This window comes from Chiloscyllium plagiosum, chromosome 11 (genome assembly GCF_004010195.1).
Source record: "Chiloscyllium plagiosum isolate BGI_BamShark_2017 chromosome 11, ASM401019v2, whole genome shotgun sequence".
NCBI classification, from domain to species: Eukaryota; Metazoa; Chordata; class Chondrichthyes; order Orectolobiformes; family Hemiscylliidae; genus Chiloscyllium; species Chiloscyllium plagiosum.
Window position 1 is genome coordinate 7,255,963 of NC_057720.1, and position 27,995 is coordinate 7,283,957.

The 27,995-nt window shown below is 45.3% G+C and overlaps 1 protein-coding gene across 31 annotated transcripts in view; it reads right to left on the minus strand.

Moving 5' to 3' along the window:
- Window positions 1-27,995, minus strand: part of adgrl2a (adhesion G protein-coupled receptor L2a) — a 485,081-nt gene that overhangs the window by 227,665 nt on the left and 229,421 nt on the right. For all 31 annotated transcript variants that reach the window (XM_043698637.1, XM_043698647.1, XM_043698657.1 and 28 more), the window contains one exon: window positions 22,309-22,522. In XM_043698637.1, coding sequence (XP_043554572.1) covers window positions 22,309-22,522 — 214 coding nt within the window. The remainder of the gene's footprint in view (window positions 1-22,308; window positions 22,523-27,995) is intronic.

The window sequence follows — 27,995 nt, forward strand, 5'->3', positions numbered from 1 at the left end:
TGCTACATTGGGCAGTTTACCAATGATGAGATTTTGACCTCATAACCACCAGATCTTTCAGATTCTGCACTCACATACACAGACACCTCTACACTCCACCCCACCCCACAGACACACACACTCCACCATCCTCGCACACGCAGACACCTCCACACCCCAACCCCCATCCTCCACTTACCACGACACACACATATGCACAGACACCCCACACTCCTCCTCCCCTACACACACACGACTTAATGAGAAACTTCAGCCAGAGAGTGGTGAATCTATGGAATTCATTGCTATGGAAGGCTGTGGAGGCCAGGTCATTGAGTATATTTAAGACTGAGATAGATAGGTTCTTGAGTATCAAGGGGATTAAGGGTTACGGGGAGAAAGCGGGAGAATGGGGTTGAGAAACTTATTAGCGATGATTGAATGATGGAGGAGACTTGATGGGCTGAATGGACTAACTTCTGCTCCTATGTCTCATGGTCTCATGGAGTTCACCTCACGGCACACACTGGGCTCTTGAAGGGTTAAGTCTGCCTACTCTTTCAGCTGACTCCCCCACGGCCTGCAGCTATAGAACAACTGAGGAGAAAACAGGCATGAAAAGTCAATTTAAAATTTCCAACCAACCAAACTTCTGACTGAGAATTAGCTGAAACCTCATCAGAGCAGAAAACGAATGTAAAACACATGCTAATAATTCCACCCTTTAATCCAAACATCTTTCCCCCTGAGCTACCTTATCAGCAGAACATAGAAAGCGTTCACCTCATTTAACAATATGAAAACAGCAGAGAACGGTCTGCTTAGTTTGCAAATAGCCCACCATTACTTAGTGCGTTGGTACGTGAACACGAGGTAGGTTTCATTAGCATGCAAACTATTTTCCATTAACATCAAACCTGGAACTGTTCAACTTCTCCAATGATCCCTGGTCTTGCTCAGCAAAGCGCTGCCGTTTTGGAAGTGTAAATAGTTTCAGGCATGTTGGGAAAATTGAGGTCTGTATCAGGGCCATCGACTCTCTGCTTCGCCAGCAATCTCCCCAGTGATTGGTGGTCCTTTATACCCATGGGGATTATGCAGCGATATAGAGTACGGCTTCTCCTGTCTCATTCCAAAAGATGTGGAGGTGCCAGTGTTGGACTGGGGTGGACAAAGTCATAAGTCACACGATAGCAGGTTATAGTCCAACAGGTTTATTTGTCAGGGGCCATTTGAAAGCTTGTGATTTCAAATAAACCTGTTTAAAAATCACACAACACCAGGTTATAGTCCAACAGGTTTATTTGGAAGCGCTAGCTTTCAGAGCGCTGTTCCGTCATCAGGTGTACAACTACCTGAGGAAGGAGCAGCACTCCGAAAGCTAGTGCTTCCAAATAAACCTGTTGGACTATAACCTGGTGACTCACGTGACTTCAGCCTTTATTCGACAGGAAGCATTAGTACTGGATAACAATTGGAGAGGGTCAACAAGCCAAGTGTTGCGCTGAGGGTACAGCCCGCTGTCAGAAAGGGACACCTTTCGGCCTTGATATTAAAACCAGGCCCCTTTTTTCCCTCTCTGGAGATATGTAACACTCCATAGCACTGTACGATCGTGAGATATAGGGGCAGAATTAGGCCATTCAGCCCATTGGGTCTGCTCTGCCATTCAATCATGGCTGATATGCTCCTCACCCCCATTTTCCTGCCTTCTCCCTTTCAACTAATTACCAATTAAAAATCTGTCTAACTCCCCCTTAAATTTACTCACTGTCCCAGCATCCACTGCACTTTGGGGAAACAAAATTCCACAGATTCACAACCCTTTGGGAGAAGTAGTTTCTCTTCCTGTCTGTTTTAAATTTGCTACCCCTTCTCTTGAGACTATGACCTCATCCCAGAATGCCCCACAAGAGGAAGCATCCATTGCATGACCATTTTATCCACACCTTTTATTATCTTGAATACCTCAATTTGATCTTCCCTCATTCTTCTTAATTCCAGCGAGTACAGGCCTAAACTGTTCAATCTCTCTTCGTACAACAAACCCCTCATCTCTGGGATCAATCGCGTGAATTTCCTCTGAACTGCCTCCAATGCCACTCCATCTTTCCTGAAATAAGGGGGTTATTCTGCAGGAGAAGGGAACCCTGACCCTGGTGGTCTTGCCACTACCAAACCCCTAGTCGACATCCACAAATTGAATCTCTGATCATTATTGTTGTGGAATCTTGCTCTGCATCTGGTGTGTTCTGAAGAAGGATCACTTTTTGGTCACTTGGGGTGGCATGGTGACTCAGTGGTTAGCACTGCTGCCTCACAACACCAAGGATCCGGGTTCAATTCCAGCCTCAGATGATTGTCTGTGTGGAGTTTACAAATTCTCCCCGTGTCTGTGTGGGTTTCCCCCGGGTGCTCTGGTTTCCTCCCACTGTCCAAAGATGTGCAGGTTAGGTGAATTGGCCATGCTAAATTGCCCATTGTGTTTTGGGTTGTGTAGGTTAGGTGCATTAATCAGGGGTAAATGTAGAGTAATGGGGATTGGGTTTGGGTGGGATAATCTTCGGAGGGTTACTATGGACTTGTTGGGCTGAAGGGCCTGTTTCCACACTCTCGGGATTCTAAGATTCACTGGACCAGAAACGTTAGCTCTGCTTTCTCTCTCCACAGATGCTGCCAGACCTGCTGGGTTGCTCCAGCAATTTCTGTTATGTTTTGTTTCTGAATTCCAACATCCGCAATTCTTTGGGATTTTCTTGTTATGCGTTGTGTTTCCTACTGTAAACCTCAGCAGTATGCTTTGGTATCACGGGTGCACATCTCAATGGTTCTCGGATGTTGGGGGTGTTTCTGCCTCTATCAGGATTGCGGGCAGCGAGTTTTGGGTGCCTGCAGCCCGCTGCGTGAAAACCATTTTCCTCACATCTCCCTCTAAGCATTCTGTCCCTCATCTTAAATCACCAGTGGGTGGGTGTGTGGAATCCACTGCCAGCAGTGATAGTAAAGTCAGACACATTCAGGACATTTAAGCGATTCTTGGATGGGGCACATGGAAGATAGTACAATGAAGGCTACGTAGTTAGTCTGATCTTAGAGTAAGATAAAAGGCCAGCATAACATCGAGGGCTGAAGGGCCTGTACTGTCCTATATTCTATATATATTTTATAAGTAGTTCTTGGAGTGTAAAATGCTGAGGGATTGTCTAAAGGTTTCTCTGCACCCTTCACAGAATCACCGAGAATTGTTACAGCACAGACAAATGTGGCCATTCGGCCAATCATGCCTGTACTGGCTTGTTAAATGACTATCAATACCCAGCACCTCTCTCCTACATGCTCTCCATACGCTTGCATGTTATTGTCTCCATTGTTTCTTTCTTTTTATAAAACAATTATTCACATTCCACCAGATGGAATGTGGAAATGAGGTGTGAAGGGCCAGTTTTGACTCCAGGGTACAGTGGGCCAACTATGCTTCACTTCTGACACTGGATTCAATTACTTGAAGGCATCGAAGATACAACGAAGCAGCTTCTCTATAACCCGATAGTTTTCATGTAAATGTTCCTTAAAAGCCATTCCCTTCAGGCCCAGCAATCCTTACAATCTCTCAATTTGCAAACTAGAGAGAAAAACCATTTTAAAAAAAAACAATAATCCTGGGAAACTAACATACTGGTCAGACTGGAGCTCCAGTTTGAAGAGGTGTTATGCTGATATGTATCATTTGTCGGTTTGACTGGTTTCTTCTGTCTTGGAAATGGGTTTGAGACATTGGAAACGTGACTCCAGACCCACAGCAATGTGGCTGACTCCTAACTGTCCTCTCAGCAATTAGGGATGGACAATAAATAATGTCAGTACGTGATGTCAAAGAACAAAGAAAATTACAGCACAGGAACAGGTCCTTCAGCCCTCCAAATCTGCACCAATCCAGATCCTCTATCTCAACCTGTCGCCTACTTTCTAAGGGTCTGTATCCCTCTGCTCCCTGCCCATTCATGTATCTATCTAGATGCACCTTAAATGGTGCTATCATGCCTGCCTCTGCCACGTCAGATAACAACACGTTCCAACACGTACCAAGAACTTTCCACGCGTATCTCTGCTAAACCTTCCCCTTCTCAATTTGAACCCGTGAACCCTGGTCATTAATTCTCCAACTCTGGGAAAAAGCTTCTTGCTGTTCAACCCTGTCTATACCTCTCATGATTGTGTAGACCTCAATCAGGTCCCCCCTTAACCTCTGTCTTTCCAATGAAAATAATCCAAATCTACTCAACCTCTCTTCATAGCTAGCACCCTCCATATGAGGCAACATCCTGGTGAACTTCCTCTGCAACCTTGCCAAAGATCCTCGCTAAAAATGTTGCTTGATATGGAGGGAAGGTCTTATGAGGAAAAGCCGAGGCACTTGAGGCTGTTTTTGTTAGAGAGAAGAAGGTTGAGGGGTGACTTGCTTGAGACGTACAAGATGATCAGAGGGTTAGATAGGGTGGACAGTGAGAGCCTTTTTCCTCGGATCTTGGGATGATGAAGGACTTTTGCCCAAAACGTCGATCTTCCTGCTCCTCCAATGCTGCCTGACCTGCTGTGCTTTTCCAGCACCACACTCTCAACTCTAATCTCCAGCATCTGGATTCCTCACTTTTGCCTACCATTTATTGTATTAGATCTACCCTTTGTTTGTTGTACCTAAACGCAATACCTCGCATTTATCTAGTTTTAACCCCATCTGCCATTGTTCAACCCAGTGACCCATTTGATCAAGATTCCTTTGTAATCTTAGAAAACCTTCTTTTTGTCCACTATACCACCAAAATTTTCATCTGCAAATTTATTGACCATGTTTATCCTCATCCAAATCATTTACATAAATGACAAACAGAACCAATCCATGTGGAGCAGCTTTGGTCACAGGCCTCCAGTCAGAAAATCAACCCTCCACCATTACTCTCTGTCTCCTGCCATTAAGCCAATCATGTATCCAATTGGCAAGCTCAACCCGAACTCCATGTGACCTAACTTTACTAATTAGCCTACTTTGATGTGGAAGTATTAGAGAATGGTTCCAGGGAGGAGGAACTTCAGTTTTGAAGACAGCTTGGAGAATATGGGACTGTTTCCCTCAGAGAAAAGAGGCTGAGAAGAGACCTGAAAGAGGTGTTCAAAATCACAAAGTGTCTGGACAGAGTGGAGAGGGAGAAAATATTTCCACCCATGAAATCATTGAGAATGATAGAGCACCAATTTACAGTGGTAGGTAAATGAAGCAGGAATGAAGGTTATCATGCAGAGGATGTTTAGTACTGTGTACGGCTTCCCTCAAGACTGAACTGGTCCAGTTTCCATTGTAATATCCGTTTTTCTGGCCAACATAACATGAGGTTTACTGCACTTCCGTGGCTATTTAGGGACTGCATCAATATGATCTGCATTGCCACAGTGCCTGTTATTTGGATACAAAACCCTGGTCCCTCACAGGTTGGTTTTACACTCTGAACATCTCAATACTTGTTGCACTCCACCAAATACTAAACCTCTTTTATGCCCACGTCCAACAGTTCAAATCTGGACAGCAGTCTTTGAGAGTGTGATGGAAGCAAGTTCATTCGAGGCATTCATGCTGGACAGCTTTCTAGAAAGGAAAAATTGTGCGGGGTTACATCAAGAAGGTGGAAGATTGGCACCAGCTGAATTGCTCTTTTTTGGGGAGCTGGTACACACATAATGGACCGAATGGCCTATCTGCACCGATGCAATCTTTTTGCTATTCGTTAGTGGGATGTGGGCGTTGCTGGTTGGGCCAGCATTTGTTGCCCGTTCCTAATTGCCCCTTGAGAAGGTGCGGGTGAGCCGTCTTCTTGAACCGCTGCAGTCAATGTGCTGTGGGTTGACCCACAATGCCCTTAGGGAAGAAATTATTTATATGTTAGGGAAGCTAAATCGGGACTTCAATTAGGATTGTTTTTGGCAAACACTTTTAAGAAATTGTAGGTTTTACTGGAGCAGTGAATTCTGTTTGTAGTCGTTATCTTTTCATTTAATCTTGCAGCCTCAAAGGGAGCTCATTGCTGAATCTTTTGCCACATTTGTAAGTCAGACATAAGTCTGCACTGGGTTAGCTAATCTTGGCAACTGGCATTTGCAAAGAAGTGGCCTTGATGAAGGGAGGGGAACCCAGGCATGCCTCCAGCTGCACAGCATGTGTTTGAATATACACATCACGCAGGGCAGGGAACACTTTCTTTTTTGGCCGATGGAATTTGTGAGCAAGATACTGATTGGTGAGCCACAGATCTGAGAAGAGAACAGCAGATTCAAGCCGAAAGTTAACAAGTCATAATAAACTCGTCCGAAAACTGTATGCAGCCACGTACCATTCAACAGCGACTTTCCAAAACAAAAATTTGATTAATTGCACAGATAGGGAGGAACTATTTCTGCCGACAGAGGTGAACAAAAGACACAGGTTTAAAGTTGGGAACCAGATGGAGATAAGGCGAAGTGTTTTTATGTAGTGAGCTATGTTGTTTTGGAATGCATTGTCTGATAGGACAGTAGAAACAGGTTTGATAATAATTTACGCTGAGGAAATTAGATGAATACTTTAAAATAAGACCTGTAAGATAGTGAAGGCATTTGGTATGCTTGCCTTTATTGGTTAATGCATTGAGTATAGGAGTTGAAAGGTCATGCTATGGCTGTACAGGACATTGGTTAGGCCAGTTTTGGAACACAGTGTTCAGTTCTGGTCTCCCTGCAAAAGGAATGATGTTGTTAGACTTGAAAGGGTGCAGAAAAGCTTTACATGAATGTTACCAGGATTGGAGGGTTTGGGCTGCAGACAGAGACTGAATATACTGGGGCTGTTCTCCTTGGAGCGTCAGAGGCTGAGGAGTGACCTTAAAGAGATTTATTAAAATCATGAGGGGCATGGAAATGGTGAATAGCCAAGGTCTTTTCCCAGGGTGGGAGAGTTCAAAACTAGAGGGTATAGGTTTAAGATGAGACGGGAAAGGGACCTAAGGGACAACTTCTTTTACACAGTGGGTGGTGCGTGTATGGAATGAGCTGCCAGAGGAAATGGTGGAGGCTGGTATAATTACAACATTTAAAAGGCATCTGGGTGGGTACATGAATAGGAAGGGTTTAGAAGGATGTGGACCAAATACTGGCAAATGGGTCTAGATTAATTTAGAATATCTGGTCGGATATTCTAGTTGGACTGAAGGGTCTGATTCCATGGTGTACATCTCTATGTCTCTATGACCGCGAGGAGGAAGCAGGGTAGTGCAACTGATGGTCTAGCCTCTTTAAAACAGCAGGAATGGTAAAGCTGGGCTGAATAGCCATTTTCTGTATGTATCATTCTGTAATGAGGCAGTTTCAGAACGATCTCCCAGTCCTATGAATCTTGAGGTGAAGGCCAGTGCAGTCTGGAGGCTAGATGTCAGTGTGGTCTGGGTTCTAAGACTCCTTTGTTCTGAACTTCTGTTTCTGCAATGCTGGGCTTTTTAATTTCTCTATTTTTCTAAGATCTTGTCACTGAAGGAGCTGTACCTAGGTACTTTTGTCCCTTAGCTGGCGTTGTAAGTGGCGACTTATAAACTTTACTCTGCACCCTGAAGAAGGGCCTGTGCCCGAAACGTCAAATCTCCTGTTCCCTGGATGCTGCCTGACCTGCTGTGCTGTTCCAGCAATAAAGTTTCAAACTTTACTCTGCACCCATTTGAGTACATGGGGTGATAAAACTAACTCTAATTATATATAAAACTATAATCTACACAATCTACGTTACCGCAATATACCATGACCAAGAGAAGCTTTGAGCCATCAACATCCCTCAAAAAACCCGAGTCGAAACATCAACACATCTCCTAAAATCCCAGTGGAAAAACACAGTATTAGATATGTAGTACGCAGTGTATACATATCACTATTTTACGTGATATACAGCAGGAATACTCAGATTATGGTATTTGAGATATATAATTTTTAGTGGTAAATCAATTGTGCTGGTTAAGAAAAAGTTTGCTGTAAGTAGATTATGGCATATTCCTTTTTTCCCCACATCTGTTCCGTGATGTGGGTGTCACTGTCGAGGCCAGCGTTTATTGCCCCTCCCTAATTGCCCAGAGGGCAGTTAAAGTCAACTACATTGTTGTGGGTCTGGAGTCACATGTAGGCCAGATCAGGTAAGGCTGGCAGTTTCCTTCCCTAAAAGGACATCAGTGAACCAGATGGATTTTTCCTGACAATCGGCAATAGTTTCCTGGTCATCGTCAGAATCTTTTTTTATTGAATTCAAATTCCACCATCTGCCAGGGTGGGATTCAAACCCAGGTCCCCAGAATAATACCTGGGTGTCTGGACTGATAGTCTACCGAAAGGTTTGGAGTCACATGTAGGTCAAGTTGGGAAAGAACAGATTTCTTTCTCTAAGGAACACCAGACAACCATGTGAGTCTTTGACACTAATCGACCATGATTATGTTGTTGGTTTTCTACCAGTTTTTACTTCTAGATCGGAGGACAGAGAGAGAAAGAGCTATGGTTTCAGGTCTGTGACCTTTCATGAGCTGAAAAATGTGTTACTGGAAAAGCGCAGCAGGTCAGGCAGCATCCAAGGCTTATGTCCGAAACGTCGATTCTCCTGCTCCTTGGATGCTGCCTGACCTGCTGCAATTTTCCAGCAACACATTTTTCAGCTCTGATCTCCAGCATCTGCAGTCCTCACTCTCTCCTAGTTGACCTTTCATGAGAACCAGTTCTGTGTTTCTTTATTAACTCAGCCTCCCTCTCCACACATGGTGCCAACAGCTTGTTGAGTCACCCAGAATTTCCTGTGTTTTATTTAATTTCATATTTCTATTGTTGTGACTATCTTTCATGTTTTGCTGACTGACGGGCAATTTTGAGCCAAGCCACACACACTGCAGAGAGTGGATGACATGCCAACAGATGTCTTTAGGAAAGTGTCAACAAGTACATCACAGAGATACTGGACTGGCGTGTACTTTGGAGATCTCTCCTCCCAGCCTGAGTGTCGCAATGCCTGTACTCCTTCAGTCCTTCCAGCAGAACCTTACCTCACTGAGACCCATGATCAAGTGGATCATGGCGAGGTGCCAACCCTGTGCCCTAGGAAGCTTGTATGATGGGCAGCAGCACCAGATGTGACACAGTTCCGTTAATGACTAGCCATTGACTGGATCCGACAGGGACAGTCCACGATTCCGAGATCTCTGATTGAATTGACCTCTCCTGGTTAATCCACAGGCAAACACTGCCAAAAGACTTTCGGAAGCATTAGTCTGGCAACAATGGACTCAGGAGGAGGAGGAGTTGGCCATTGCTCGTGGTTGGCTACTGGCACACTACCTTGGAACACATGCATTGTGGTGAATGTCCAAGGTTAGAGCCCACAAGGTTGGAATGGTAAGAACAAAAGAAAGAGAGAAGGAAAGAGAGAAGCAAAGAAACAAACAAACATAGAAGGAAATAAGGGAAGACAGAAAGAAGGAAGGAAGGAAACATGACAGAATGAGAAAGTAAATGGGGAGAGAAAGATAATGGAGAGAATCACTGGCAGAAAGTGACAGAGTGTCAGAGAGTGAGACAGTGAGTGTGTTTGTGTAAGAGAGTGAGACAGTGAGTGTGTTTGTGTAAGAGAGTGAGACAGTGAGTGTGTTTGTGTAAGAGAGTGAGACAGTGAGTGTGTTTGTGTAAGAGAGTGAGACAGTGAGTGTGTTTGTGTAAGAGAGTGAGACAGTGAGTGTGTTTGTGTAAGAGAGTGAGACAGTGAGTGTGTTTGTGTAAGAGAGTGAGACAGTGAGTGTGTTTGTGTAAGAGAGTGAGACAGTGAGTGTGTTTGTGTAAGAGAGTGAGACAGTGAGTGTGTTGAAAAGCGCAGCAGGTCAGGCAGCATCCAGGGAACAGGAGAATCGACGTTTCGGGCATAAGCCCTTCTTCAGGGCTTATGCCCTGAAGGAAGAAGGGCTCATGCCCGAAACGTCGATTCTCCTGTTCCCTGGATGCTGCCTGACCTGCTGCGCTTTTCCAGCAACACATTTCCAGCTCTGATCTCCAGCATCCGCAGACCTCACTTTCTTCCCATTATTTAAATGGAAGAGCTAAACCCATTTCAAATAAAGTGGCTTGAGAGGTGGTAGAGGGATTTCATGTATGGATTTTACATATTGAAAAGCTATCAGCCAGCACGCCCAATCCCAACGGATCAATTGTAACACTGTCTGAACATCATACCTTCCGACCTATCAGATCCTCACTGACCATGATTCTCCCAGTTAAGGGTGACTCAAGTTTTATCATCAAAACACTTAGCCCGCGCAACTTCTTCACAATGACATTAATTGGTTAAATTGCTTCAGAGAATTCATTCTCGGTTTGATTTTCGTCCCTTGATAAGAGAAGCAGACACCAACTAATTACATTCACTGAACCTTCATTTAGTCATAAAAATCCTGGAGCTGACAGCAAAGATAAAGCCTGGGAATAAAGTGTAACTATCTGACGATCAGTAAGTGAGCATGCAATCCTATATTGACAGAATACTTGTCATAAGTCTACTTTTGCTGAATTCCGTGTTTGGTAAAGTCTACCTGCTGAAAAAGATCACACAGTATCCCCAACATTCATACCTTGCTCATGTTTTTATGTCAGTATCACTGTTGTTGGTGATTTGTATAACGTAACAGTTTAACATCCCAGCCCATCCCTTCCCAGATGTGCCTATGCAGCTGGCTGTTCATGCAGCCTCTGGATAACCTGCTGCGCAAGAGACCCGATTGGCATCAACACTTTTGTTTTGCAACAAGACGAAGCATCAACAGTGGCACAACCTCCTGCTGTCTCCACTACAGCCCCATGGTGTTCCACGCCAAGCCTAGCATCCTGAACACAGTGCCCTGGTGATTGCAATATTGAAGGTTTTCGCGATAATGTGGTCAGCCAGCATTGTTCAAAGGCGGTCGCTACCAATGTGGAAGCAGCGTCCAGGAATCAGCCTCACCTCAGCCTGCCTTTGGTGTTCACAAATTTCGTTTGTCAGCCATCATTCTGTTTGTCACTGATTCCAAAGGCTAATGACTCAGCGAGTCATACAGCCCAGAGACAGACCACTCATCCATGCTGCCTAACTTTCCAAAACTTAACTAGTCCCATTCGCCTCTGCATTTGGCCCATATCCCTCTAATCCTTTCATATTCATTTACGCATCCAGATGCTTTTTAAATGTTGTAACTATACTCTCCTCTACCTCTTCATCTGGCAGCTCATTACATATACACACCACCCTCTGTCTGGAAACGCTACACCCAGATCCCTTCTAAATGTTTCCCCTCTCACCTTAAACCTACACACTCTAGGTTTGGACGCCCCTACTCTAGGGAAAAGACTTTGTTATTTACCTTATCCATGCCTTCACTTTTCCTTATCTATACCTTCCCATGATCTTATAAGCCTCCATAAGATCACCCCTTAACCTGCTACGCTCCAAGGTAAAACGTCACAGTCTTTCCAGTCTGTCCTTAAAGTGCCTCCACACCAATGCAGTATTGAGGCTGTGGCACACCGTTGGCAATCTCTACTTTCAGCTGAAACATTTAACCAAGACCAGTGCACTTCTAAGGAGGATGTAAAGAATCATGAGGCCACTCAGTAGAGGAGTTCCAGTCGGAGCCAAGATTTGTTCCTCAAGCAACATTGCAAAACATATTACCTTGTCACTCATCACATTGTTGTTTGATGTGTGCATATTGGCTGCTGTTCTCCTTACGTTACAAGAGTAACTACAATTCAGAAATGCTTCGCTGACTTTAAAACAAATGTTTGGTGGAAAAGAACTTGAATCTTTCTGAAAAGAGACACACGTTGCTTTATCTTAATTGCCTTACATTCATCACCACAAATGCAAGCATGCCAAATCACAGATGATTTTATTTATTTATTTATTTATTTATGCTTTGTCCATCGATTGGTTGCCATGGAGGAGACAGCAAGAAACTACAGGCTTCTCAAGGTCCGTGGTTGTTTTTTCCATGGCAACCAATCCACATTCTTCTCCTGTAACACAAGTAGTTGTCATTACTTGACAGCTGGCACTCTTGTGCTTGCCCGAATGAGTGCAAGAGTGCAAATCCTTTGGCAACACAACTCTTAGCTCTAAACTTTTGGGATGCCCTGAGATTACGAATGGCACCATATAAATGCAAGGGTTTTCTTTATAAGAAAACAGATGTACATCAAGGTGGTTGACTCTTAACTGCCCTCTGGGCAATTAGGGATAGGCAATAAATGAAGGAATCTTCAAAAAATCCTCACCATCACTTTCAGGTTACCTCTACTCTGTCATCGTAGGAAGAAATATAATCCGTGCACTAATTTAATGAATTGATCAAATGATTTGTTGGAAAAGCAGATTCTACCAGAGCAACTTGACTCAAAAACTGAACAAACTGAAGCCATAAAAGAGACTGCACAAATCTCTCTCTCACCTCTCATAGGAGATTTGGGTGGAAGACACAGAAAGTTTTATTTATGTTCTTTGTTCATAGATTATTGCTTCCAGAAAGGATAAAGAATGATAAGCATGAGCATTAGGGAATCTGGGTAATGTTGCCTCTTGCTTGGCACTCTGCAGGGTTTATAAAGCACTGTGCTCAAAGAAATGTATTATTTGACTAATATTTGCATGAAGTAACGGAGGTCATACAGCAGGAGGTCAGAGACACAGATTCAACATTGTGATAGGACTGTAATTGGCTCCATAACTGTTTATATCTGAGCTTTCGAAAGGGAATTATTGTTGGTTGGCACTGCTGACTACTGAATGTGCTTTGTCGGTTAGGGCATAAAAGGTTTCACTGGGTACACTTCAGTTCTTTAGTCTGCTGACACCCTGAAGCCAGTCCACACACAAGACACAAGACAGGAGTGTGATGGAATACTCCCCACTTCCCTGGATGGATGCAACTCCAACAACACTCAAGGAGCTTGACAATATCCAGGACAAAGCATCTGCAAACATCCACTCCCTCCACCACCAATGCTCAGTAGTAGTAATATGCACTTTCTACAAACAAGATGCCCTGCAGAAATTCACCAAAGCTCCTTAGACAGCACCTTCCAAACCCAAGCCCACTTCCATCTAGTAGGACAAGGGCAGCAGATACAGGGGAACACCACACCCTGCAAGTTCCTCTCCAAGCCACTCACCATCCTGGCTTGGAAATATATCGCCGTTCCTTCAGTGTCACTGGGTCAAAATCCTGGAATTCCCTCCCTAAAGACATTGTGGGTCAACCCACAGCACAAGGCAGCTCGCTAACACCTTCTCAAGGGAACTAGGGACGGGCAGTAAATACTGGGCCAGCCAGTAGCACCCACATCCCAGGGGTGAATTAAAAACTGTACTGACCACGAGTTCAAAAAGCCAATCTGTGTTCTGTGACCTGAATTGATCACAACGGTGGAGGGACGCAGGGTGTGGGATCTGACAAGTGGTTTTGCAATCAGTGCAGGGTTCCAGAAGATCAGCCGTTATCCGGGCACTCGGCTGACGAGGTGGTCCACATGTGTAGTCATCAGCATCACAAAGCACATCAGCATTCGCAGCTCACTCCATGCAATGTGTCAACCCTACAGAGAGCAACACTTGCATTTATGAAACCCTTTTACTACAGTCGGATGTCCCAATGTACCTGACAGTTAGCAAGAGCACAGGAACAGGGATAGGCTGTTTGGCTCCACAATCCTTTTCCGACATCCACTCGGATTATGGCTGATCTGACATTCCTCACATCCGCTTTTTCTAAAGTTCATTCATAGGCCCAGCATTTATTGCCTATCCCTTATTGCCCAGAGGGCAGTTAAGAGTCAACCATATTGCTGTGGGTCTGGAGTAACATGTAGGCCAGACTGGGTAAGGATGGCAGATTTCCTTCCCTAAAGGACATTAGTGAACTCGATGGAGATTTTTCCCAATAATCAACAATGGTTATCGGATCACCAATAGATACTTAATCCCAAAACTTTGTTACTAAATTCAAATTCCACCATCTGCCGTGAACTTGGGTTCTAATATAGTTCTCGAGGCTCTGGATTAGCAGCCCAGCAATAATACCACTGGGTCATCACCTGCCTCCTCCCCTTTCCCCAACAAAAAAGACATTTTGTGAAGTACGGTCAGTATTGTAATGTAGGGAATACAGCAGCCAGTATTGGCTCTCTTCGTTTTGCCATGGGATAGAGACATCACTGGCGAGGCCAACACTTTATGGCCCATCCTTAATTGCCCCTGAACAGAGTGACTCGATGAGAACCAGATGGGGTATACAACCAGCAGTGATGGTTGCCATGATCAGCAACTAGCTTTATGAACAGAGTTTAAATGACAACATCTACCTTGGGATGCTGTTCAATTTGCGCACAGCAAGCTCCCACGGACAGCAATGTGAGCGTGACCATGATAATCTGATTTCAATGATGGTGGCAGAGGGCAAAACATTATTCGGCAGATCTCCCTGTTCCTCTTCAAAAAGAGTGGCTGTGGGACCCTTTACATCCACTTGAGGGGGAAGATGGTATCGCAGTCTAACGTTAAATCTGAGGAAATTGTCAAGCTGAGAATGCTTCAGTCCCTCAGTCTGGGAATAGTGTACATTGGTACAGCTGCTACCCTTCTACAATACTTGTAGGAGAGATTCAAAACGAGATGTGAAGGACATACCCACGTCTGTATTGATGGTGCTGAGGTGGAGGTAGGCGAGAGCTTCAAGTTCCTCAAAGTAATTATCACCAATAATCTGTCCTGGTCCATCCTCGTCAATGCTACAGTCAAGAAAGCACATCAATGCTTACACTTCTTCAGAGGTTTGAGGAAATTTGACATGTCCACAATGACTCTACCAACTTTTATGGATGCACCACAGAAAGTATTCTATTTGATAGATAGATCACAGCTTGGCATGACAACTGCTCTGGCCAAAACCACAAGAGATGACAGAGAATTGTGAACGCAGCCCAGTCCATCACGTAAACCAGCCTTCCATCCATTGACTCTGTCTTCATTTTCCACTGCCTCAGGAAAGCAGCCAACATCATCAAAGACCCCTCCACTCCGGTTATACTCTCTTCTCTCGGGCAGAAGATACAGAAGTTTAAAAACATGTACTAACAGATTCAAGAACAGCTTCTTCCCTGCTGGTACCAGACTTATGAACTAACCTCTCATATATTAAAGCTGATCTCTCTCTGCACCTTTTCTGTAGCTTTAACACTATATTCTGTATTCTGTTCCATTACCCTGATATACTAATGTAAGGTATGCTTTCTCTGGATAGCGCACAAAACAATACCTTTCACTGTATCTCAGCGCATGACAATAATAAAATCAAATGCAAGTACAAACAGTGTTGATTCTTGAAGTAGTCCTGATGAATGTGGTAGCACTTAGAGGGAGTCCTCCTGAGGTTTGCCCACAAGTGCAGGGTGTCCCAATGCAGCAACATTTGAAAACCCCACTGCTCAAAATATTCTCATAACTATTCTCTTTAAATCTTTTACTCTCATCTTAATCTCAGAATATGTTTCAGCTTAGTGCTGGCCTCAAAAGCCTAGCCACTAACCAGAAACACATGCATTAAAAATATATTAAGCTCCCCCTGCTAGCTGTGTTGCTGTAGAAATGACAGACCTTGGGCAAACACACAAATGTTCATGACTGCACTGCCCCTCCGCAGTGATCAGCTTTGATTAAAAGCTGGGATAGCTCTTTCAACACAGACCACCTTGACCTCAGTGTCCCAGGGATAGATGGGGAAGGAAATTTTCTTTTTGATTTTGAAAGGGCCTGCTCCTCACGTGTGGTTTCCCAGATGTGCATCTTGTACGAAGACCGTGACACGATGTGAACGCCACTTCCAGATGGGATAGTAACACAGTCCTGGCACACATTTGTTTTTAATTTGGTGTCGCCAATAAGACCAATATTTGTTCCCTTCGCTAAGTGCTCTTGAACTGAGTGGCTCTCTGGGCTATTGCAGAGGGCAGTTAAGAGTCACCATGTAAGGATGGCCGTCTCCTTCCCTAAAGGACATCGGCGATTCAGATAACTGAATCCTGGAATCTCATCCCTGATGGCATTGTCGGTCTACATACAGCACATGGACTGCAGCGGTTCAAGAAGTCAGCTCGCCCCCACTTTCTCAAGGGGCAACTAGGGACGAGTAATAAATGCTGGGCCCTGCCAGCAATACCCACACCCATAAAATGAATAAATTTTAAAAAACTGTTGATGTGACCAACTTTCACTTTTAGATATTAATGAAACTGAATTTGAAGCAGATGCATCTTTATGACAATCAACAATGGTTTCTCTGTGTTCCATCTCTCTCTGTTGTTTACTCCTCCCCCCTCATCCTCCTATCTTCAACATGCATACCTTTCCAAGCTGCAGAGAATTCTGAAGAAGGGTCAATGGAAACATTAACTCTGCTTTCTCTCCGCAGATGCTGCCAGGCCTGCTGAGTTTATTTTAAAAATTTCTGATTCTCAATTGAATAGCTTCTTTGCTTGTTTCAGATTTCCAACATCTGCAATATTTTGCTTTTGTAACAATAGCATCACAGTCATTGTTACTGCGATTAGCTTTCAGTTCCTCGTTCTATTCACGGAATTCAAACTCTACTATCCTTCTATGGTGAGATTTCAACCCACTGCCCCCACAGCACCAGCTGGGACCACTGGATGACTAACCCAGTGATGGTACCACAATGCCATCATCTCAGTGAGTTCTCGGGAACCAGAATGTCAAGTGTTTTGTAAAGACGCAAGTGCTCCTCACATAGCAACTTCCCAAGGATTATTTTTGTTTTGGGTGGGAATTTAATTTGAGCTTAAAGCCTGTCCACCATCTATAAGGCAAAACAATGTGATGGAGTACTCCCCAGATGCCTGGATGAGTGCAACTCCACACAAGAAGCTCAAAACCATCCTGAATAAAACAGCACACTTGACAGGCAACACCTTTACCATCCACTCCCACCACTGACACACTACTATCTACAAGATGCACTGTGGAGATTCACCAAAGACCCTCAGGCAGCACCTTCCAAACCCACGACCACTTCCACCTAGAAGGACAAGGGCAGCAGATACATGGGAACCCCACCCTCTGCAAGTTCCCCTCCAAGCCCCTCACCATCCCGACTTGGAAATATATTGCTGTTCCTAGAGAGTCTCTGGATCCAAATCCTGGAACTCACTCCCTAACAGCACTGTCGGTGTCCCTGCACCATTTGCAGTCCCACCGCCATGTAATCCAGGGCGATCAGGAATGGACAATAAACATATTAACATGCCAGTGAGAACCAAATCCCAAACACAAACAATAATAGACGAAGAAGCTGTTCAGATCGCTTGCGTGGGAAAGCCTAGTAAGAGATGGGGGTGGCGAGTGGTCCAGAAGGGTGGTCCCATTTGTGGGAGGAGGTTATATTTAATCACTAGTCTTCACGTCGCATGGAGTGACCACAGCAACGCTCAAACATTCCAGCCATAGGAAAGGGGGTCCCAGCACAAGTTGAAAAGAAACTAGGGGCAGGATTTGCCTCTGGCCTGGTCCACAGGCAATCATACCATCATGGACACTGATAGCACAGAAGAAGGCCCTTTGGCCCATCAGGTCTGTGCCAGTCAAACTTGCAGATAGTGAGAACTACGGATGCAGGAGTTGGTAAAGTCGGAGTGGGATAAAGCATAGCAGGTGAAGGAGCAGGGGAGTCAATGTTTCAGGTCGGAACCTTTCATCAGGACTATGGGAGGGGGAGGTGGTTGTGAACTAATTAGGGAAAGTGGGTGGGGTTAGGGGGAAGACGATAGCTGGATGCAGGTAGGAGGTGGCCGTGACTCATCAGTGGGAAGGTTGGAGTAGATAGGTGGGAAGGAAGATGGACAGGTAGGGTCAGGTTAAGGGGGTGGGATGGGGAGAGAGAGAGCTTGGCCTGGGATGAAATGGGGGGGGGGGGATTGCGGAGATTTGGAAGCTGGTGAATTCTATGTTAAGGCTCATTATATTACTTACTGTGTGGAAACAGGCCCTTCAGCCCAACAAGTCCACACTGACGCGCAACCACCCAGACCCATTCCCCTACATTTACCCCTTCACCTAACACTACGGGCAATTTAGCATGGCCAATTCACCTAACCTGCACATTTTTGGACTGTGGGAGGAAACCGGAGCACCCAGAGGGGGCTCACGCAGACACGGGGAAAATGTGCAAATTCCACACAATTCCAGGTGGGAATTGAACCTGGGTCTCTGGCGCTGTGAGGCAGCAGTGCTAACCACTGTGCCACCGTGGATGGTTGTAAACTCCAGAGGCAGAAGATGAGGTGTTTGCGTGCACTTACCTATTCTAATCCCATTTTCCAACCACTTGCCTCGTCACCTTGCAAGCTTTAGTATCACAATTGCACATCCAAATACTTTGTCAATGTTCTGAGGATTTCTGCCTCTCCCACCCTTACAGGCGTTGAGTTCCAGTTTCACACCACCCTCTGAGTGAGGACGAAACCCTGGGGATGGCGGAGATGAGAAAGGGTGTTCAGGGGGTAAGGGTGAGGAGAGGGAAGAGTTAAAGCAGTGCCAAGCTCTACCACGTGTGGCTTTGTACTTGAAAAACTGGGATTGAGCATGTCAGCCGTGGGATTCTCCAAGACTGGCGCCAAGCTGCATTCAGACACGTATCCCAAATTAATTCCTTAACGTTAACTGCAATAAAAAGTGCTTTGTGCCAAAACCTAAAAAGATGAAACAGATTCTGTTGTTTGACAGACATTGATGTATTGCAGGAGAGTGCTGGCCAAACTCCAGCGGACTCTATAAACTCAGTGCTGTGCTGGCATCAGTGAGCGGCGTATAAATTTGAATCAGGAAGAGTTTTGGTAGTCCTTTTTTTTAAAATAATCTTTCCATCCAAATTAAGAGGCCTGAAGTGAAAATCACTCAGAACTGTCACATTTTTCTAATCAAATTGCTTTCAATTTCCCAGGAGTGCAACAACACTGTGTTTTGATTACACAAGTGGCTCAAATGCATTTAACCCTAATGTTTGTTTTATTGAATTAGTCGGTTTTCTGTTAATTGTCTGCGTCCATTAACGTGCACTTTTTCTGCTGATAAATCCTGCATAATTACCCCCTTAATGAGCAGAAAGGTTTTTTCCTCTCTCTCCGCAGGGGAGGAATGCGATTAAAAATGGGAGGGATACAACTGGGAATCAGATGAAGAGTCATAGTTAAATTCATCTTCACGGGGGAAAAATAGAGCAATCAGGGATCTCCCCAATGAAAGTCAAAATGCCGAAAGGGTAGATGGCTAAAACGTTGCTCTGCAGCACACCTCCATGCATCCATGCAAGTAACAGACCAATTGACCAATCTCTTCACCACTGCGTCAGCTGGCAAATAGAGCCATTCATTGAGGCAGGAGTGACCTAGAATCTTTCTGGTTCATTCCTTGCTCTCGTTATGGACCAGGTCAGACTCCCTCAAAACACTTCAAGAAAGTAGAAACTAACTTTGCCAGTTGTTCTAAGCAGATGTAACACGGATATTCCGGGAGAGATGCCACTGGTCCAAACTACTTTGTTTTAAACAAAAATGAATTTATTTGCAAGATTACTGAATGAAACACAAACAAAAGAGAACAGAATACAGAATAACTTTAAGCTCTTTGAAAACCCAACAGATTATGTCAACGTAATGATGCTGCTCCAAATACTTGCAACAATCCCCATAGACACCCCTTTGGCACAAATCAAACCAGAGGGGGGCTGAGCTGGGAGAACTGGCCTCTCCCCTGTCATTGTACAAGTGTTATTTTAAGAAAAAGGTGGAGGCCTTTTGCCTGAGGTAGTATCTATTAGCTATAATCAAACTGGCCTGAAAACCCTTCAAGCCTGGACCTTCCCGAATCACTGTCTTTACAACCTCTCTGAAATAAAATACCAAGGACAGCATAACTGTGTCAAAGTAGTAGCATCATCACACTCTATGCCCAAGACACTTGACGGCCTATACTGGACTTGAGTTCCATGTGGTTGGGTTGAAGTTTATGGGCAGCGGGAGCTTCAGTTCCTGTTGCACCTTCCCTCCATTTTTGGGAGTCCCATCAGGTGCCTGAGCCCCACGCTCCCTCCCCAGAAATGCTGCAGCCCCACTTTTCTCCCTTGAGCTGCTCCTCAAAAACCTGCACCTTTCACCAAGTGCTCACTCTTGTCATATGGTGTTGGATGATATTTGAACTGGCTTCCTTTAAGGCACCTCACAGCTCTTCGCAAAATGCAGGATGCTACATAAAGGCAGTTTCCTGCTGTTGCTCCCTGGCCCCTGCTGCACGGTCTAGCCAATCGGGCCCACCAGGCGATTGCAGGCCTAGATCACTGCAACCACTCACCATGAACTGAGGAGACATGTGTGAGGACACTATTCCAGTATCACAGCAAAGTGTCACAGCCATCACAGAGAGACCCAGAGAGATGAAAAGGGGGGGAAAATCACCCAAACACTTGTCACTTTCCAATGTTCGATATGCAGGACAATCATTGTTTACCTCCAGGCAGAGAAAAACTCTCAACAATTAAAAGCTCCAGTTGATGATCATCCCATTTTTACGCTTTCCAAAGACTGTCTGACTTCATTTAGGAAAAATCAATAGCTCATTTACTTCATCAAACTCACAATCCTGTTGGACCTGAACACGAGGACGCTTTTGAATACATATAAAGCATCTCATGACCTCAGGGCTCCTCAGCGTGTTTTATGATCAATCAAGTGTAGTCACTGTTCAGGGCCAGGGAATTGCGGCAGCCATTTTGTACCCAGCAAGCACCATAAATAAGGCTGGGATAATGACACATAGATCTGCTTGATTGTGGGGTAAATGTTCGCCGAGATATCGAGGAGAAACGCCCTGACTTTTCTTTCAACTAGGGTCGCAGCATCCATCACATTTAACAAGAAATGCGTTGGTAAATGCTACATAAGAAACAGGAGCAGGAGTAGGCCATCTGGCTCTTCGAGCCTGCTCCTCCATTCAATAAGATCATGGCTGATTTTTCATGGCCTCAGCTCCACTTACCTGCCCTCTCACCATAACCCTTAATTCCTTTACTGTTCAAAAATTTACCTTTGCCTTAAAAACATTCAGCGAGGTAGCCTCAACTGTGCATGGAATTCCACAGAGTCACAACCCTTTGTTTCAACCAACAGGCAGCTCCTCCAACAGTGCAGCACTCCCCAGGTATCTGCCCAGGATTTTGCATCTATCCCTCTGGACCGTGCCTCGGAGCCGACAGGTCAGAGGGCAGGGGTGTTGCTACAGTTGATCTCAAAGTCCCCACTTTGAGGAAGGGGACTACAGTGGACAAACAAATCAAAAAGGAGTGACCGGTCTTCCTGTCTTCTTCAACAGAAGGAATTAGGGAGGATCTCATAGAAACCAATAAAATTCCAAACAGGACTAGACCAGGGAAGCGCAGGAAGGATGTTCCCAATGAATGGGGAGTCCAGAACCAGAGACCACAGTGTAAGGATACAGGAGACCACTGAGGACTGAGATGAGGGCGATATGTAGCTCAGTGGTTAGCACTGCTCTCTCACAGCGCTAGTGACCCAGGTTCAATTCCAGCTTTGGGCGGCTGTCTGCGTGGAGTTTGCAAGTTCTTCCCATGTCTGCGTAAGTTACCTCCAAGTGTGCTCTGGTTTCTTCCCACAGTCCAAAGATGTGCATGTTAGGATGGATTAGCCATGCTAAATTGCCCACAGTGTCCAGGGATGTCAAGGTTAGGTGGATCAGTCATGGGAAATGTAGGGTTACAGGGACAGGATAGGGAGATGAGTCTGGGTGGGATGCTGTTCGGAGGGTCATTGTGGGATGTGTTGGGCTGAATGGCCTGTTTCCATAGGGTAGGGATTCTATGAAATTTCTTCACCCAGGGATTGGTGAGCCTGTGCAATTCACTACCACAGAAAGCAGTTGAGACTAAAACACTGAATTCTTTTCAAAAAGCAGGTAGATATAGCTTTTGGGGCTAAAAGGACTAAAAGGTATGGCAGATAAGTTGGATGATCAGGTAAGACTGTATTAAATTACGCAGCAGGCTCAGAGGGCTGAATGGCCTCCCCCTGCTCCTGTTTTCTATGTTTCTACAAACCAATGACCTTATGACCTCAGAGCACAGCCTACTCATTCACCCTTGGCAGCTGGTTGATAATGTTTGATGATAAATGACCCCACTGTACCTCTGCGTCATGATCTTGAAGGCATCTGGGAGGTAGCATTGCACATTCTCCATCTGGAAGAAGTCAGCGTCGCAGATCCTGTTGTCTGTCCGGCCGTAGTTGGCACTCTCGATCACAATGACGTCACTCCCTGGACAGCGCAAGTCGATGGCGTAGCCCTCGCAGGAGAGTTCCCTCCTCACCAGCCCGAATGGCAAGGCAGCTCGGCTGAAGCCTGCAAAACACAAACGGTTTTAGTCCTTTCTGGTGAGATTTTGCAGCAACTTTGAATGAACCCCAGCCGCAGCGATCTTAGCCCCATCAGAGCCAATGGTGGAAGCGTTGCTGCAATTAATCTCAAAATCCCTGATTTTCCAGAGACGGGAAGTGTGGTGGAGCAACAAGTCAATCAAGGGCCCCAGCTTCTGTCTGCTGACATAGCCATACCTGGAGTAGGCCATTCAGCACCTCAATGCTGTTCTACCCTCCTAACAAAATACATGAGTCCAACTGCAAATTGGAAGCAATGTCGTGTAAACTTGCAAATGAAGAATAGTCACTTGATGGTGATCTTGGAAAGGGGTTGCTCCCGCCTAGTTTTTAAACCTAGCATCTTCCAGAGATGATATGGAGGAGCCGGTGTTGGACTGGGGTAGACAAAGTTAAAAATCACACAACACCACGTTACAATCCAACAGGTTTATTTGCAAGTGCGAGCTTTTTGGAGCACTGCTCCTTCATCAGGTAGCTAGTGGGGCAGGATCATAGGAGAGGAAGAGGTGGGGGCTTGGGTGGGAGACAGTGGGAGGGAGAATGATCTAAAGAGGTAAAGAGAGATGGAACTAAGATTGGGGATGATATGACGTAGGTTCTGTTAATGTAATCTTTGGAAATAAGGTCAACGCATTTACATTACATTTTTACATTACATTACAGTGTGGAAACCGGCCCTTCAGCCCAATAAGTCCACACCGACCCGCCGAAGCGCAACCCACCCAGACCCCTACATGTACCCCTTACCTAACACTATGGGCAATTTAGCATGGCCAATTCACCTGACCTGCACATCTTTGGACTGTGGGAGGAAACCGGAGCACCCGGAGGAAACCCACGCAGACACGGGAAGAATGTGCGAACTCCACACAGTCAGTCGCCTGAGGTGGGAATTGAACCCGGGTCTCAGGCGCTGTGAGGCTGCAGTGCTAACCACTGTGCCACCGTGCCGCATCATCCAAAAATGTTAAGGCTTGAGCAACCACATAGAATCCATCATTAATGATAGGGGTAAATAAATACATATACATTAAAAAGTCTTTATGGTAAAAGAAAGCATTTGATAAGCCGAGATGCAGGAGACAGATGGGAAAATGGAATGAAAAGCAGAATGTGACTATGATGACAAATGTATGTATGGCTTAGGAGCCCGAGGGTGGATCCACTGATATTTCTTGCTCTTGGGATCTATGGTGAGGACGGTCTACAGGGATTAGTGTCAGACTGTAGTTCACCATTCCCTTCACGCAAGCAATTAGGGATGGGCCACAAATGCTAGCCTTGCCAACGATGCCAACAGTGAAATGAAAATCAGTCAGTGCTGCACTCCATTCCCAAATGCCTTGGGCGTGTGTGATCAAAGGGAGAAGACAAATTTTTGGCCACATTATAAAAACTGGTCATAATCCAATCAGCTGCCTCTTATATGCCCTTTCCATGAACGAACTGATGAAAGTTTCTGATGTTGTTGGCTTCAGATCTCCAGTGTATGCAGTTCTTTGTTTCAATTTAACTCTGTAAGGTACTTAGTAAATCACTTCCTGAGGCAGCAATGCCTCTCCTTGCTTCTCTAGATGTTGAAGTGGCGAGAGACGAGAGGTCAAGGGGAGGGAGAGGTTGTGGAGGGGTGGCGACTTAGAGTCTTATGGTTTGTAGGAGTTTGCTGTGAGAGACCTAGGGGGTTCCTTTAATCATGGCTGCCTTTTAAACATGCATAACATTTTGAAGATTATTGCAATACGTTTGCACACACAGAGTTGTGATTACAAAGACAGCATCTCTATTGACGATTACGAAAGCCATCAGAGCACCAGTGGAAAGGAGCGTGTTGAGAACAGGATTGGAAGCTCTCCACAGAAATGACCAGCAGAACACGGTTTTAGGTTAGTCCTAGAACACAGCACATGATACAGGTTTCAATGCTTTTTATTACCTCAATCTCCTCTGGAGCTCACAGGAACATAACTCACTTTCGCTTAAGATTTAGATTTAGATTAGATTCCCTACAGTGTGGAAACAGACCCTTCGGCCCAACCAGTCCACACCGACCCTCTGAAGATTAACTCACCCAGACCCATTCCCCTCTGACTAATGCACCTAACACCATGGGCAATTTAGCATGGCCAATTCACCTAACCTCCACATCTTTGGACTGTGGGAGGAAACTGGAGCACCCGGAGGAAACCCACGCAGACACAGGGAGAACGTGCAAACTCCACACAGACAGTTGCCCAAGGCTGAAATCGAACCTGGGATCCTGGTGCTGTGAGGCAGCCGTGCTAACCACTGAGCCACCAGAGGCTGGAAGAAAGAAATAGCAAGTATGTTAGATTACTTACAGTGTGGAAGCAGGCCCTATGGCCCAACAAGACCACACCGAACCTCCGAAGAGCAACCCACCCAGACCCATTCCCCTACATTTACCCCTTCACCTAACACTACGGGCAATTTAGCATGGCCAATTCACCTAACCTGCACATCTTTGGACTGTGGGAGGAAACCGGAGCAAACCCACACAGACACGGGGAGAATGTACAAACTCCACATAGACAGATGCCTGAGGCGGGAATTAAACCGGGGTCTCTGGCGCTGTGAGGCAGCAGTGCTAACCACTGCGTCACCCACAGAATTCACAAGCCTTGACACATGGCAAGGACTGACATTCCTTGAGTCTGGCGCCTTAGACCCTTGGCCACCCTGACAAGCTACAAGTAATCCCGAAACCTGCAATACAGATCCGTCAGGCAAAGGTCTCACACCAGAATCAGCTCATTCCTCCTCTCTTGTCTATGATTGATTCGATTTGATTTATTATTGTTATATGAACCTTGGTACAGTGAAAGGTTTTGTCTTGTGTGTAGTACGGGCAGGTCGCACCATACAAATTGCATTCAGGTACCAGAGCAGAACAACGCTATGGCTTCAGAGAAAGTGCATAAGGAGCGAGATCAACATAAAATTTAGAATTTGAGAGGTCCATTCAGAAGTCTAATAACAGCAGGGAAGAAGCTGCACTTGAATCTGTGGGGCCATGTGTTTAAGTTTTTGTACCTTCTGCCCGGTGGAAGTGGTTGGAAGAGATTGTATTGGGGTCGGGAGGGGGTCTTTGATGATGTTGGCTGCCTTTCCGAGGCAACAAGGAGTATGGATGGGGTATAGATTGTGCAGGGCTTTGATGGAATACTGTAGATCACTCTGGTGTCCATATTTAAGGAAGGATGTCTGTGCTCTGTGGAAGGCACAGTGAAGGGTAATGAGGCTGGTCCCTGCTATGAGGAGATTGGCCTCTAGTGCAAGTTTGAGTGAAGTGTGTCTCTTTTCTCTAGTGTTTAGAATAGAGTCAATCTCTTTAAAATGTACAAGTTTCTGAAGGGACTTGGCAGCATTAAGATGATCAAATTGGCAGATAACATTGTTAAGGTTCATAATAGTTAGCATTGAGAGGGTGTGGACCCTGTGACTGAAGCCCGCAGTCACAGCCTCAGGACAAGGGGTCAGCCTTTTCGGAGTGAGAAGGAGAGAAATTCTTGTACTCAAATAGGTTGAGTTAAACAGATTTTTGAATGCTGAGATAGAGGAAATAGAGACAGAGAGGGAGAGAGAGAGAGAGAGAGAGAGAGAGAAGAGGGCTAGAGGGGTATGGGGTTTGCTTTTATGGGGACTTTAACCCCATAGAGGAGACACAGACAGATAATGAAAGAGAGTGAGAGAGAGAGAGAGAGACAGAGAGAGAGAGAGAGTGAGAGAGGGAGAGAGACTGGAAAATGGATTCACAGTCACAATCAGATCAGCCACTATCTTAGTAAACAGTGGAGCAGGTGCAATGGAGTTAAGTGGCCTACTCTAGCTGTGATTTCCCTTCATTTAAGAATATGGTGATAGTGCAGGAAGGTGATGTTAAGGGGGGAAATTAGCCATGATTTTAACAAATAGTAAGAGTAAGCTCAAAGAGCCAAATGTCCAACCCCAGCATTCAGTAATGCCTCTACATAGCAGCAAATTCCTCATTAATTACAGGCCTCTTGTTCATTCTGATGATCATTAAACATGTTTAAATTCAACATTCTGTTCGGTAGTTGAGCCTTTGAAACTCAACTCTTCCAATGTCAGCACATGGTCCCTTTGTGTGAAGGTTCTTTACCTGCTGGTCTTACTGTGATGTTTTACATGTATTTGACACTTTTTTCCAACTGCAACCAGAGGTATTGAAGCATCGAAGTATTTACCAGGAAAGAAACTTTTCCCCTTGACACAGGGATCAATGACCAAGGGGCATTGATTTAAGGTAAGGGGTAGGAGGTTTAGAGATGTGAGAAAAAATGTTTTCTACTCACGAGGGACTCGGGAACTCACTGTTGCTGTCGTGAGTATAATAAGGTCAGCCAAATGGACCTCATAGAATATGAATTCCCATTTTGGGGCTGTTAATCTGGTCCAATTAAGGAGCCCTGGCTGACAGATATAAACAGGAGTGTCAGACATTCTGTTCACCCTGAGAGCTGACTCTGAGGGAGTTGGATCAGTGCCAAGGACTCTGCACATTTAACTAAAGGGTGACTTGGTGATGGGATACCGTCCTCTGTCAAGTTATTCCAATGGCCTAGAAGAATGGTAGAGACAGAAACCCTCACATCATTTAGATGTGCACTTGTGATGCTAAGGCATACAAGGCAATGGGCTAAGCGCTGGAAAACGGGTTAGAATAGTTAGATGTTTTTGACTGGTACAGACTCGATGGGCTGTAGACCGCTGTCAAACACAATCACACCTCAATTTCTAGGGACTTCAACTTGAACTGAGGACTGAACTCATTTGCAATGAGACCCCTGACATGATTATGGTCTGTTGTGTCCACTGAACAAAGCATTGTGAACATGCCCTATCCTCACACACTGTGCCTCAAACTGAGCTGGTTTGGCACCAATCATCTTAAAATTATGTCACATGTCGGCTTCAGTCACCTGCACCTGGGACCGGATCTTTGAGAAGCTGATTTGTGTAAAATCGTCACCACAGATCTTGTGGGGCAGTCGGTAGCGTCCCTGCCTCTGTGCCAGAAGCTTCAGGTTTGAGTCCCACTCCAAGGAGAGGGAAGGTGAATGTGGCCTAACAGTTTGAGAAGAAACCTCCGAGAGGCTTCGAGTACAGGAGCAGGGATGTGTTATTGTAGGCCAAACCTAGAATATTGTGTGCGGATTTGGTCTCCTTTTCTGAGGAAGGATGCCCTTGCTCTCGAGGGAGTGCAGTGAAGGTTTCCCAGGCTGTTCCCAGGGATAGTGGGACTGACGGATGGGGAGGGTTTGACTTGGGTAGGATTGTTTTCACTGGAGTTCAAGTGAATGAGAGGGGATCTCACAGGACTAGACAGGGTAGATACAGGGTAGATGTTACTGATGGTGGGTGTGTCCAGAACCAGGGTCACAGTCTGAGGATTC